The sequence below is a fragment of the Dinoponera quadriceps genome, unplaced genomic scaffold (genome assembly GCF_001313825.1).
Source record: "Dinoponera quadriceps isolate SergipeBrazil2010 unplaced genomic scaffold, ASM131382v1 scaffold475, whole genome shotgun sequence".
NCBI classification, from domain to species: domain Eukaryota; kingdom Metazoa; phylum Arthropoda; class Insecta; order Hymenoptera; family Formicidae; genus Dinoponera; species Dinoponera quadriceps.
Genome location: NW_014554738.1, coordinates 756,372 through 768,704, shown reverse-complemented (window position 1 = coordinate 768,704; position 12,333 = coordinate 756,372). Strand labels below are relative to the sequence as shown.

Here is a 12,333-nt window from a genome sequence, read left to right as displayed (position 1 = left end):
GAGACTTGTCGAAATATTGTATAAAAAAATTACAAGCTACCTAGTTTTCCAGTAATTGATACGTAAGTGCACAATTTCTGATAACGGTTGAAATATATGACAGCTAATCTGTAAAGGTTTGGCAATATTGTACGCGTTATACTTTCTTTTGTGTTTCCGATGTGCTTCTCAATATCTTTTTAAAGAAAAAATGAATAAATAATTATAAAAATCTATAATTGGTATATAAAAGTGTGAGAAGTCTAGAGAAAAATACGAAATGTGTGCTACCGTGGAAGAGGGAAGGGGGGGGGGGGTACATATATTCACAGACACATACCTAACACGGGCACTCTCAAACCAAAATATTACATGTCAAAGCGCGGAAAACGCTCGTTTCTTTTTGAGTTTGTAAACATCGTGTAAGTTTGACTGATATTCTTTATATGCTACAGCGTCAAACTTACGTATCATATAAATTATATTTATAAACATTTAACGCACAGATTTTTTGAGCATTAACCATTACCCATCTAACAGTATTCGTCACGGACCAATTACTTTAAGGAGAGCCAATAGCAAGGAAAAGACAATCGACCGTTTAACCGGATTGCAATTCAGCGTGTGACGACGAAGATGAAGAATTATCATTGCCTTGTCGCGCGCAATCTCCAATGGACTTTGCCCTCTTCTTCAACAAACTCCTGTCGCGATACACTTATTCCCCGAAGCGAGACACAACTGCGACAACTCGTCAACTATCATTCTCGCGCGATAGTCTTCGGGTATCCGCGTTTATCTCGAAGCGTGCTCGTAGAAGAAAACGGAGGAGAAGAAGAACAACGAGAGGGAGGAAGCGAGAGAGGGACACACATCTTCCCCCCCCTCCCCCGATACACCCACGTGCTTCCCTTCGTATTGCAGGAACGAGATGAAAGATTCGAAAGGGCCGAGGGTGGGAGTCAGGGACGGCTGGTGCTAGTTGAGTTGTCGAGCTGACACGCGTTCTCTCTCCTTGTTCGACCGTCGTTCCCGCGGGCTGCTCTCTCTTCGACCTTCCTTAGAGCCTCATGTTCCCTCTCTCCTTACGATCCTTCCCACCATAACCGATCGAGAACCGCCTCTCTTCCTCTCCCGCATCGTCCCTCTACTACCACTGTTCTCAGCGCGGAGCCTTCTCTTTCTCTTTTTTTCTCTCTCTCTCTCTCTCTTATCCCGATCCACACCGGAGGCGTTCATGCCGTCTTCCTTGATCTCACGTCGAATTTTCCTCCCCGCGTCTTCCTCTCCTCGGCGTGCCTATCTCTGTCGCACGCCCACCCGAGGGAGCAGACAACCGCAGCAGCCGCCCGACCTCTCTCCACCACGATCGTACTCTCTCCTGATGGTCGTGCCGGCGACGATGGTGGTGGTAGCGGCGATGGGGGTGGCGGAGGCGGAGGTGCCGGTGGTGGTGGATGGTGGTGGTGGTGGTGGTGGTGACGGTGGTGATGGTGGTGGTGGAGTCAGTACCGCCATACCCGTCAAAGCACAAACACCGTCACCGGGGTCCGGATACACGAGAGCCTCGTGCCTTTCCGGATCATCCAACCTCTTTTCCTCTTACTCTCTCTCTCTCTCTCTCTCTTTCTCACCTTCTATCTTTCTCTTTTGTCAACCCTCGTGCCCTCAGAAGAGATACGCGGCACGTATTGCGGGTCGGAGACCCACCACGGGACACCTGGAGTGCAATCCGATGCCGTTCCGAATTCCCCGGGGACAAGTGTCGCAAGCGTGTTAACTCGCCGAAGTCCGGCGGCTAGTGATCCTGAATTAACCGCGCCGCGGTGCCGAAGGGCCGCAGGTTCGCGTAGGACGGAGGTCAGGAATGCGATCGCGAGGACATTGGACGTGCCGTCAGCAGCAATCCGATTCGTTCGTCGACGGGGCGCGCCGCGGTCTCGGCTCGCGTGGACGGTGGACGTCGTGGCGAATTAATCGCGAGGATGGTGATCGCCCGGCCGAGCGGCCTTATCCGGTAGATCTGACGGGACGAGGGCACCACGACGACGGGGTCGTTCGCGCGGCGATAACACGCGTGATCGTGAGTTCGCGGCGCCGCCGGGATATTATCAGTGACCAATCGGCCCGCGTGGATTAACAGTGAATCACCGGCGGTCAGTGAAAGGAGCTCTTTCTCTCTCTCTCTTGTGCGGGTAGCGAATTGTCGTTCAGGTTCTCCGGATCCGACGGGCAACCGAAGACCGAGTGCGAAAGAGACGTTGAAGAAGCGGTCGAGGGAAACGCGCGGAAAACTCTCGATAAGACGCGATAAGAGACCGCCACCCGGGGCTGATCTCACCAGCGAGAAAACATTCCTGTACCACGCTAGAGAGCTCACCGTTCGGGAGCTCACAGAATTGCGTTCTCGCAGAAGCGCCAACGAGCCCACCGACGGCAGGCCACGCCGGTCTCCGCGTTCCGACGACGATGTAGATGTGGAGGGATCGGACGGTGCGCCGCACGAGCCAAGGTCGATCCACCTCGACAAGCTTAGCCGAGAACAAGCGACGAGCGGTCACATCTCGAGCGTCGAGCCGTCGTCTCTCGAGGACAAGAAGCGGACGAGCACGGATTATGTCTGCGGTTATCATCGGCCGTCGGTCTCATCGTCGGTGCCGCGGTGCAGCCCGCACGATCGAGCTACCTTGATCCTGGAGCAACCGGGCGACAGCTTCCTGGCGCAACACCTGGCCTTGGCAGCAGCAGCGACGGCGGCCGGTAAGATGCCGGAGAAGGAGGTCGCTTATCACCAGGAGGCGTTCTCCTTGTTGCCGCCACCACCACCGCCGCACCATCCGCACTCGGCCTTCTACGCCGCCTTCCATCCGCACCCCCATGCACCACCACCGCCGACCTTCCACCCGCACCACAGACCACCGCCGCCGCCGCATCCGACGCACTCGGTGGCCGCCGCGGCGGCAGCCTGGGAGCACCACGCCGCGGCCGCCGCGGCTTTCCACGCGCCGCCACCTCACCCGTGAGTTTTTACATTTCTCATTCGCTCGGAATGCCTTGAGCAGCCGTGAAGTCGAAAGTCGCGATGTATATCGAGGCCGCTCTACCGAGTTTTTGCTCTCAAGAGAGAGGATTTTTGCACGAGCTGTTGGAAGGAGGATAGTCTTTAAAGTATATCGAAACTCCGTTCCCATCGCGGCAATCGACCTTTGGGTTACGGAAAAGGCGGCCTTGTCGGCGCAACTGGGCTTTCCGTTGCTCGGAGATCAGACGAGAAACCGGGAGAGCTTCGGTAGGATGTTTCCACCCAGTCATTCACCCTCAATTGTCTCAGCCAAGCTTGGACGCAGTCCACACGCTCTTAGTGTTCGTGCAAGATTCATTTTGCAATCAATTTAGGTATCTCTCAGCAGTGAAATTTCCATCGATAAAAAGTGGACCGATAATGCCATGTTGGCACACACCGGCCCACAAATCGGATTTTTTCAGGACACCGCGTACGAAAGTTATTTGTCCTGAAGTGTTTTGATCGCTCCGATATCTGGAATTATAACGGCCCCGCTTAATTCCATAAATGTGCGGTTTCATTCGCAAGAAACTACATAATCAAATTATTTCTCCTCTTACATCGAGCCGTCATTTCCTCGCATAACTCAATTTTCAGCGTTCTCAGTTGTGACAGAGATATCATTTCTCTCTTGTCAACGAGTTTTTATTTCTTGTCGCCGAGTTTTCGTCTAATTTCTATTTAGACACAGAATTATTAGTCATAGAAAATGAGTTTTGTACAGAAGAAAATTCCGTTAGTATGGTTGAGTTTTTCGTTGCTTGGATGTTGGACAACAGTTTGTTTTTCATTTCTTCCTCTTATTTACCTCTTTTCTCGTTTTTTCGTTTCTCGAAATCGAGTTTTCATTTCTTGTCACCCGGTTTCATCTGGTCCCCCCCTGCTCAGCTGCAGCAGCTGAGACTCTTCTTCCGTATACGCGGTCGTACTACTGTAATTGTTCGTAATTGTGTTTACGCACATCGAGGAAAAATATTGATGCAGATACGCGATCGCGGTATATACGTATATGTACACATACACGGAATGGCCGGACAATTCGCACCTAATATTTTTACATGATATTAAACAAATCAAGATATTGCGCCTATACACGTACACACGGAAACACGGTTGTTTACATCGTATGGATGTATAGACGTCTACATTGAGAGAAATGACAGTTATTTTCGGCTCCCACCATAACCTGTTTATAGTTTTAATCACAAAAATAGTAGCAACAGCGTGTATAATAAGGTTATTATTACTAACACTGTAACAACACTTACTAGAAAGTTGGTTTTCCTGACTATAATTCTTTCATTACGATGATAGTTACAAATATCAAATATTTTCTCTCAGTGTACATATGTGTATATACATACATGTAACGAAGTTTATACATGTATGTTCTCTCTGTTTCAAGGGAGAAGGAAAGAGAGAGACCCGACGCGCACGGTGGAGATTGAGGATTAGAATTCCGCGTCTGATTTGACGTCATTTTTGCGCCAAGTGACAGGCCGTAATAATAACTCGCGGAATTTTCGATCAAACTTCGTTAATAATTAGCTCACTGCCGGGGCACGCGACGATCTCGACCGGCGACTCTACGCAAGCGGAAAGACATTAATTTATGCGTGCTTACCTACAATTTGCACGTACTGAAATATGAAATACAAGCGACACGGATCGGCTCAATTGTTGTTTGCGCAACAACGTGATGGAGACTAATAAAAGGCGCGTGATCAACTGGCCGCGATTTTATTTGTATCTGTATGCACGATGATTAACGATAATCACAACGCGGCGAACAATCGCGACGCTGAGCGCGGGAGGTGAGAAGCGTCAACGAGACGCCTCGAGTCGGCAAAGCGATCGGAAAAGATCGGTTGAATTATCGTGACATAACGAGCGTTTCCATCGAGAGAAACGGAATTTCTCGCTCTAAGAATCAAATTTGTCTCGTGCACGAGAAGAACAATTCCGTTGGTGTAACTGAATTTTCTGTTGCCCGGAAATCGGACGAAAATTCGAAGAAAATTGTAGGAACCGAAAGATTCCTGCAGGACTTTTCTATGCGAATATTTGATCGACCAACTCACACGTAATATCTTTATTCGTTTAATATATCGCGTAAAAATACTAAATGCGAGTTGTCCGGCCGTTCCCACATTCGCTTGTGTCTCACTATGCGGAAAAACACTAGCTTTTTCTGAAAGCGGAAAAATATATTTCCAGAATAAATTACCTAAGGGGGGGGGGGGCGCTATTCGATATACGAACCGTAAAAGACCCACCGCGTTTTTCGAACTTTGTCGGAGGATAGATTTCGACATTCTTTTTTTTTTTTTAAGATAACTTTACTGTGTGTGATAGCATTCGGTATTTTTTGCTCATTTGTATTCCGAAGGGCGCAACATTATTACAGCATTTCCAAGACTCGCTGAAGCGAGTAAAGTCCTCTCGTTTTTTGTGACATCTACAAACGACCGGCCAACAGGATTCTAGAGAGCGTCGTTTCTACGAGCTTGTAATTCCTCTTTTGAATGCCGTTGACCGTCTTAAGATGTCTCCGAAAAGGAAAGACAGTCACCCCGCGGTCGGACCTTGGAAGTGTCGCCGACACTTTCGGAACCTTTGAGCCGAACTTTTCGCAGGAAGTTGCAAACGTTTAAAAAACAATGCTGAGGGAATTCGTAAAATATTTCCTACCGGGCTCAGCCGGCTACGTCTCACAAATGTTCCCTCCTCCGGCATTCCCTTATTGTTCAATGTTCCGACGGAACGGCAGCCAATTCCTACGGCGCAACAGGTACAAACTACGTGCGGGGGGACTTCTTTTGTTCGAGTCGCGCGCGCCAGATCCGCATGTATCGAACGGGCGAAAGAAGTGCGCGCGCGCGGCGGAGAATCGCGTTACAGCACAGAACGGACGTTTAACGTCTTAATCGAGTTAATTAAGGTCCCTTCGCACGTTTTCACGTTCCACGAACACGTCACGCGATTGCACGCAACGAGATTACCTCGGCATGCCGGGGCTTGCGACCCGTACGTGGCTCCCGTACGTCGAAGCGGAGCGGCGAACGACGCAATAATTAAACGCTTCGACGCGGTCCGAACAAAGCTGCGATTTTCTCCCTTTCAGCGCTTCGTTTTCACCGTGGAATCGCGTCCGATTGATCGCGGAGAGAAAGAGGAAACACTGGCGTCTCGGTTATCCCCTATAAGGGTGCCTTTCTCGAAGCTTCGTGACTTTTAGATCACGGAATTTATTGAGAATGAAATTAGAAATCGCAAATTCTGCGTTCCGAGGCCGCAATTTTGCTGTACAATCCCGGCGTATAACACCGACGCGCTTCTTATATCGCTTGAAACTATCGGGAAATCATATTAGATGAATAATCTCTGACCGATGATTTTTATTCATTTAATATGATTTAAGAAATGTTTCTCAGTTCCAAGGGAATATTTATTTGAAGAAAAAACGTAACGCATTTAAAACAAAAAGGCAAATGTTAAACATTTTTTTAAGTATTTACTTCGATGAAAAGTAAAAAGAAGAGTCTTTTCACTTAACTTAAAAAAAAACGTCTCGAGTGGAATAAATTTATTATTTACCTCGAAAAAATGTTTTTAATGTCAGATAAATTCTTCATCAAAATATTAAATATCAATAAATAATTTGTCAGATGAAAAATTGTATAATCTTGTATGAAGATAAAACTCGCTCTTACGAAGAAATTCTATATAATCCCACTAAAAATGTCATATTCTTGTTATTCAAGAATAATTTTCATGAATTGAGAGAAAAATATTGGATAGAAAGAACGATATCTTCAAATTAAGAATTCAGTTGGAAAATATCGTTCTTCCTATTCCCTCAATATTTTTCCTCTGAATACATAAAAATTATTTTTGCATAACAAGAATACGATATTTTTAGTGGAACAGTATAGAATTTTTTATGTAAGCAAATTTTATCTTCGTACAAGATTAAACGTTCTTTATTTATGTACGAGAATATGAGTCTTGATTTACCACTAATTTTTTCGTATACATTAAAAGAATATATGCCAAAATTTGGTTTAACGTCCGAGCCCTCCTCGAGATCGGTTATGAAACGTAATCGAAACACCGCGTAATCCGCGCCGTGGAGCCACCGAACCGGCGGTTAATTAATAATGCACGAGTGAAGTGACAATTATGCAAAAAGTCGGCCCGCGCGCCAATGCCGCGCCGGACGACATGAATATTTTTAGCGGCTGGGAAAAAGGACGAGGCGCATTAAGAGCGTTGTAAAACTCGGCGCTGATTCTTCCAAGGCATTAAATCAGCCGGCAAAACGTAGCAGGTGTTCCGGGACGAGCAATCACCGGAGCTCCAGTATGTCGGTCCAATTAAGCATTTAATTGCAACAGTTGCCACCCTCTCGATCATCCGCAATATCGTATCAAGAAAAGGGCGCACCGGCCGACCGAGAGCGGCCAATAAATCCTCCGTCGGTCGACAATTTTATCGGGAGACGTGAAATTGCGCGGTCGCGCGTAGAATATCGATCTGTATAATTACAGCGATTATATTACACGCGGCCCGCGAGAATCCGCTGAATTTGCCCGCATGTAATAACGCGGAATTAAGAGGATACCGGCACGGGGAAGACACATCGCCAACGCGCGACATCCTCATAGGGGTGGCAGACGTCCTCGCGATTAGAGTCTTACATGTACTAAAGTAGAAATATATCTAGTTGATCTGAGTGAAAAGTTAGCACACGGTAAAAAAATTTTTGTTTAAAACGGTCCGTTGAAATTTAATGTTACTTTATGGGGAATAAGTTAAAAAATATACAAGTATGTGTTACAAAGTAGATATAATGTTAAATTAACGCTGTGTTGGCAATCGTGTGTTGACATTCCTCATGTTAAAATAACATGAAATTTTTGCGGACCGTTTGTAACACCAAATTTTTTACCGTGTACATTGAGAGAGAAAAATAACCGGAAAAAAATATTCGATGTATACATTTATTTATACGGATATCGAAGGAAATAAATATTAAATAATCCCAAAGTAAAACTTTCTTTAAGTTTCGACACGAAGAGAACGGCGGCACGTATGAACGTAAATATTTCTAGCGTCAAGATAGGAAAATATTTTGCACGGTGTTATATTTGGAAATTCTCCCGGTCGGTCTTTCAAGTTCAACGGAACTTGCGTTAGTATGGAATCAAAATTTTGACTCGGGGGCGCACAGCGAGGAATCTCGCTCATAGAACGATGTAATAAAATACCACTACGACCATCACTTGCCTCGTTGCACGACGCATAAAACGGCTCTCGTAAAGTGGCGAGATGAATATTTCGGCGCGGAACGAGGGAGGATCCTTCGCGGATCGGCGGATTGTTTTACTTCGCGGCGGAGTCTATAAGCTCTCGGCGGTGCCGGTAATAATGCCATTGACCCGGAAGACGTCCGCCTGGCTCGTCGTCTCGCGATTTGTGAATACGAGCATCCGTCGAGGATGGACGACGAAGTTTACGGAAATATCGCGCGTATCGCTCACTTCGCCGGGATGGGACTAAGCTCCACTCTGTGTGTGCGTCCCGCTCGTTGACGGCCAACCGATACTATTTCTCATCAAATCATTTTGATAGCGCTCGAGAGACGTCGCGTAATTGTACCGATAAATAATAGCATTATCTTTCCCGAAAATATTCGTAAGAGCCCGTTACATGTTTTATTGGTTTCCGCGCATAAATATTCTTAATTCTTGCAGTCCCACTTCTCTCCTGAGGAATTTCAAATATGTTATCTGATGTAGAAAAGTGAATTGAACACTGCTAGCGTATAGTAAATTTATAGCGAGCAAATTTTTTAGTATAAAAAAAAGTATGAAATATCTTATAAAATATTCACTTTTCATCACCTTAACACTTTTGTACGTAGAATGACAGGTGGGATCGTAAGCAAGCATAAAAAAATATTTTTTTTTAATTCATTGCACTCCGCAAACGCATCAATGCATGAATGTGCAATGATTAACATTATTAATCGATTTCTCCCATGTTATTGTGCAGGAAAGTGTAAGGTGATGTTATCGAAAAATGACTACTCTATGAGACATTTCATATTTCGTACTGGAAAATATCAGAATCAAAAATCAAATATCTCGAAAAGTCTCCACTTACCTATGACCTTATCCTAATACTTTCATACCCTGAATGAGCAAAGGAATCAATAAAAGAAACCATATGATTCCATTAGAAAAAATATGAAGTTGACTTTGAAATAACCTTGAATCGTTGACTGTACAACGAAGTTACGGTCACCAACCTATGTCCCCCTCCAAACCCTACAACTTTTGTCTGAACATATTTTAGATTCGACCTGTTTTACGAAGATAAAAAAGTGACGATAGATTAAAATGGGACACCCTATATACATACATATAAAAGAAGGACAATAAACTGAGTGGTTGCTTTTCTTATCAGTAGAACGACATTTTTCCGTAACACACCGTGGCAACATTTGCAAGCCCAGGGGGATCGATTCCATCGTTATCGCGCGTGCGGATCGTTCGCGGTCGTTCCGCGTGCGATACGGTCGGTGAAAACTTCTGTGGTAGCCGTTAGGACAGGACAGGAGAGAGAATAGAGGAACGACGGCGGTTGTAAAATTCACCGTACGCGCCGGGCGCCGTATCTCCTCGCTGGCTTCTCCTCTCGCGCTGTCTTGAACGGATATTTTCGTCTCTTTACGAGGACGCGAGACACACCGTGTATTTTTGCCTTCGGCGCCCCGTCACGGTGAACGATATCGTCGGGGGGTATCGTGGCGTTTTCCCCACGTTGATGACGATCCGCGTCCGACGACACGACGATAAATACACGTTTGAGACGCGATGAAAATTCGCGAGAGAGGAACGGTGGGAAAGCGAGGTCCGGTTCGATGATCATCCGGAGGACGACGCTCGTCCAAAATTGGACCGGTCGGAGGAGGAAGCGCCGTTCCGAATCTCGAGCGTCGGAGCTTTCCGNGGGGGGGGGGGGGATTTTTATATCGCGCAACCGAAACGCATCGGCCCCACGCACCGCTCGTGGGAGGGAAATCGGTCCCGCTGTGAAACGGGACACAAACAATGCGACAGGATCGCCTCTCGCTGTCCCGTTTATGAATCTCTTCATTGCGTGGGCCGTCGCTCGCGCGCGCGACAACAGCGGAGGGTTGGGAACAGGAGGACGACGAGGATGCGGGCTGTCGTCTCGCCTCGCGTGGAAACAAACGAGATGCATGGGCTACCAGACATATGCTGGTGGTAGGTATTCATGCGGAGACCCTCCTCGCTCGCGCGCATCGAGAGGGACGTCCACGACCGTCCTCGGGGATCTCGAGATGCGAGCGAGCGCGTGTAAAATGTTGCGAGTGCGCCTTTACTCGCGCGCTTTATCGCCGCGAATTCTCCGCGGCCGCGACGCTCCCTTTAATTTGCCGTCGGGAGGGGCAGAGAGAGAGTCGACACGCTCGCGAATCCTCGAACTTCATTTTATCGAAACGCAGCCGTGAAGTGTGAATACATTCTCACGGGCTCGCGTTATTTAATTCGCTCGCCGCGACCCGCCGTTCTCTCTCTCTCTCTCTCGATCGGCGAACCGATCGTTTCGCGCGCGGCTTATAAGGCGCGGCCGATCCGCGAGCGCGCTTTCGGCTTATCGAAATACGTTCGTCGAGGCGCGCGATGTGCACGCATCTCGTTCCGCTTGTCGCGCGACGTTACTTTTGCATACCCGCTCGTGCAGATTTCACCGCGGGGAGGGCGGGGACGTGAGACGCGCGCGGTAATTCGTGCGCGGCCGTGTCGCGGAGTATACGGAATTTTTCCCCGCTCTCAGCCCTGGGAAATATCGTCAACGACCTTGCCCGGAGCTGGAACGACGTTGTCCGATGGATCATTGGTGTCCGAATGCCGTCGGACACGGCCGGGTGGAGAACGGAGTCGGGAATGTCGACGCCGTCGGCAATCCGAGAGCGAGGGAAAATCAAGGCGATGCGCGGCACTACGTTTCTTCCCGAGAAAGTCGGTTCCCATAAAAAAAAAAGAAAAAAGAAGGAGAGCAGAATCACAATTTCTTCAAGAAAGAATTCAGAACGTTGGAATTTCTGTTCAGTTGATCTTTTTGTACCGATCGGGAAATAACCTGGTCGGTGTTTTTTTAATATTTCTCGGAGCGAAATCTCTTTCGAAAAGTGACAGTCGAGTCACTCGGATTCGAGCGATTCTTCTCTCTCTCTCACTCTCTCTCGCAGAGTGAATTGCCCGCTTTGAATCGTCGAGCGAACATTTTCACTCCGGATTCACTGAAGGGTGAATCTGATCGCATTCCGCGATTCCACGGGCATGAATTCACTCGGATCTATCGGGACACTCGGCTGGTACGATGTCTGAATCCACCTTGAGTGAAACATTCACCTCGCGAGTGGCCAGTACCGGCGGTATCGCTTCGAGTACCGAAAACACCGCCGCTTTTCATCCGTATCCGAGTGAGATTCCTCTCTCCGATTCGGAGAATCGGATAATTCATCGAGGGAAATTATCGGCCATCGTCCGCCACACCCCTTCCCGAGTAGACGCGATTCGGCGGTTGCCGTATCGCGCACGCAATTGCGCGGCGGCCGCCGGCTGCGTCGCGCGGACGCGCGTAAAAACGGGGCCCGATTTGTCAGCGAGCTGGCATCGCGATGCCGGCACACGGTAGGAGAGCTCGTCGAAGGAAGACATTCCCTCGGCAGCTTCGGCTCGCCCCCTTCGTCTTCCTTCGTCTTCCTCCTCTTTCGCGCGAGAGAGCCGTCGCGATACGTACCGCACGCGCGATTTATCATTGGCGCGCCGTCCATTGATAAATTCCACGCATTCATAACGTCGCGGCTCGCGTCATTGTGTGCCAGAGGCCCCCTCCCCTCTCTCGTCTCCGCCGCGGGGAGAGACACACGATACCCGGCTACGATACGATATGTCGCGATAGCGACACACCGTGCGTGCTCGCGCACACACCCCTACGAGCTTTCTCTCTCTCTCTCTCTCTCTCTTTTGCAGGTCGCTTCGTTTCGCGAATGCGACCTGCGAGACGGCGGCGCGAACACGCGCGCGCGAAGCAGGTAATGTGAGACGACGTGATCTTGAGGGGGAGGGGAGGGGAGGAATACATCGTCTCGATCTAAACCGTTTTGCGGAAATTGATCGTTACGTGGATTTAATAGGATGAGTGCCGTGTGAAATTTACGCGCGAGTCTCGTCACGGGCATATCCAGTATT

General features: G+C 48.3%; 1 protein-coding gene across 1 annotated transcript in view; it reads left to right on the top strand.

Annotated features, from left to right (window-relative positions):
• Positions 1–12,333, top strand: part of LOC106741164 (transcriptional activator cubitus interruptus) — a 119,394-nt gene that overhangs the window by 16,611 nt on the left and 90,450 nt on the right. Inside the window, exon 2 of the mRNA XM_014612876.1 lies at positions 2,393–2,998. Within this exon, the coding sequence (XP_014468362.1) occupies positions 2,393–2,998 (606 nt within the window). The remainder of the gene's footprint in view (positions 1–2,392; positions 2,999–12,333) is intronic.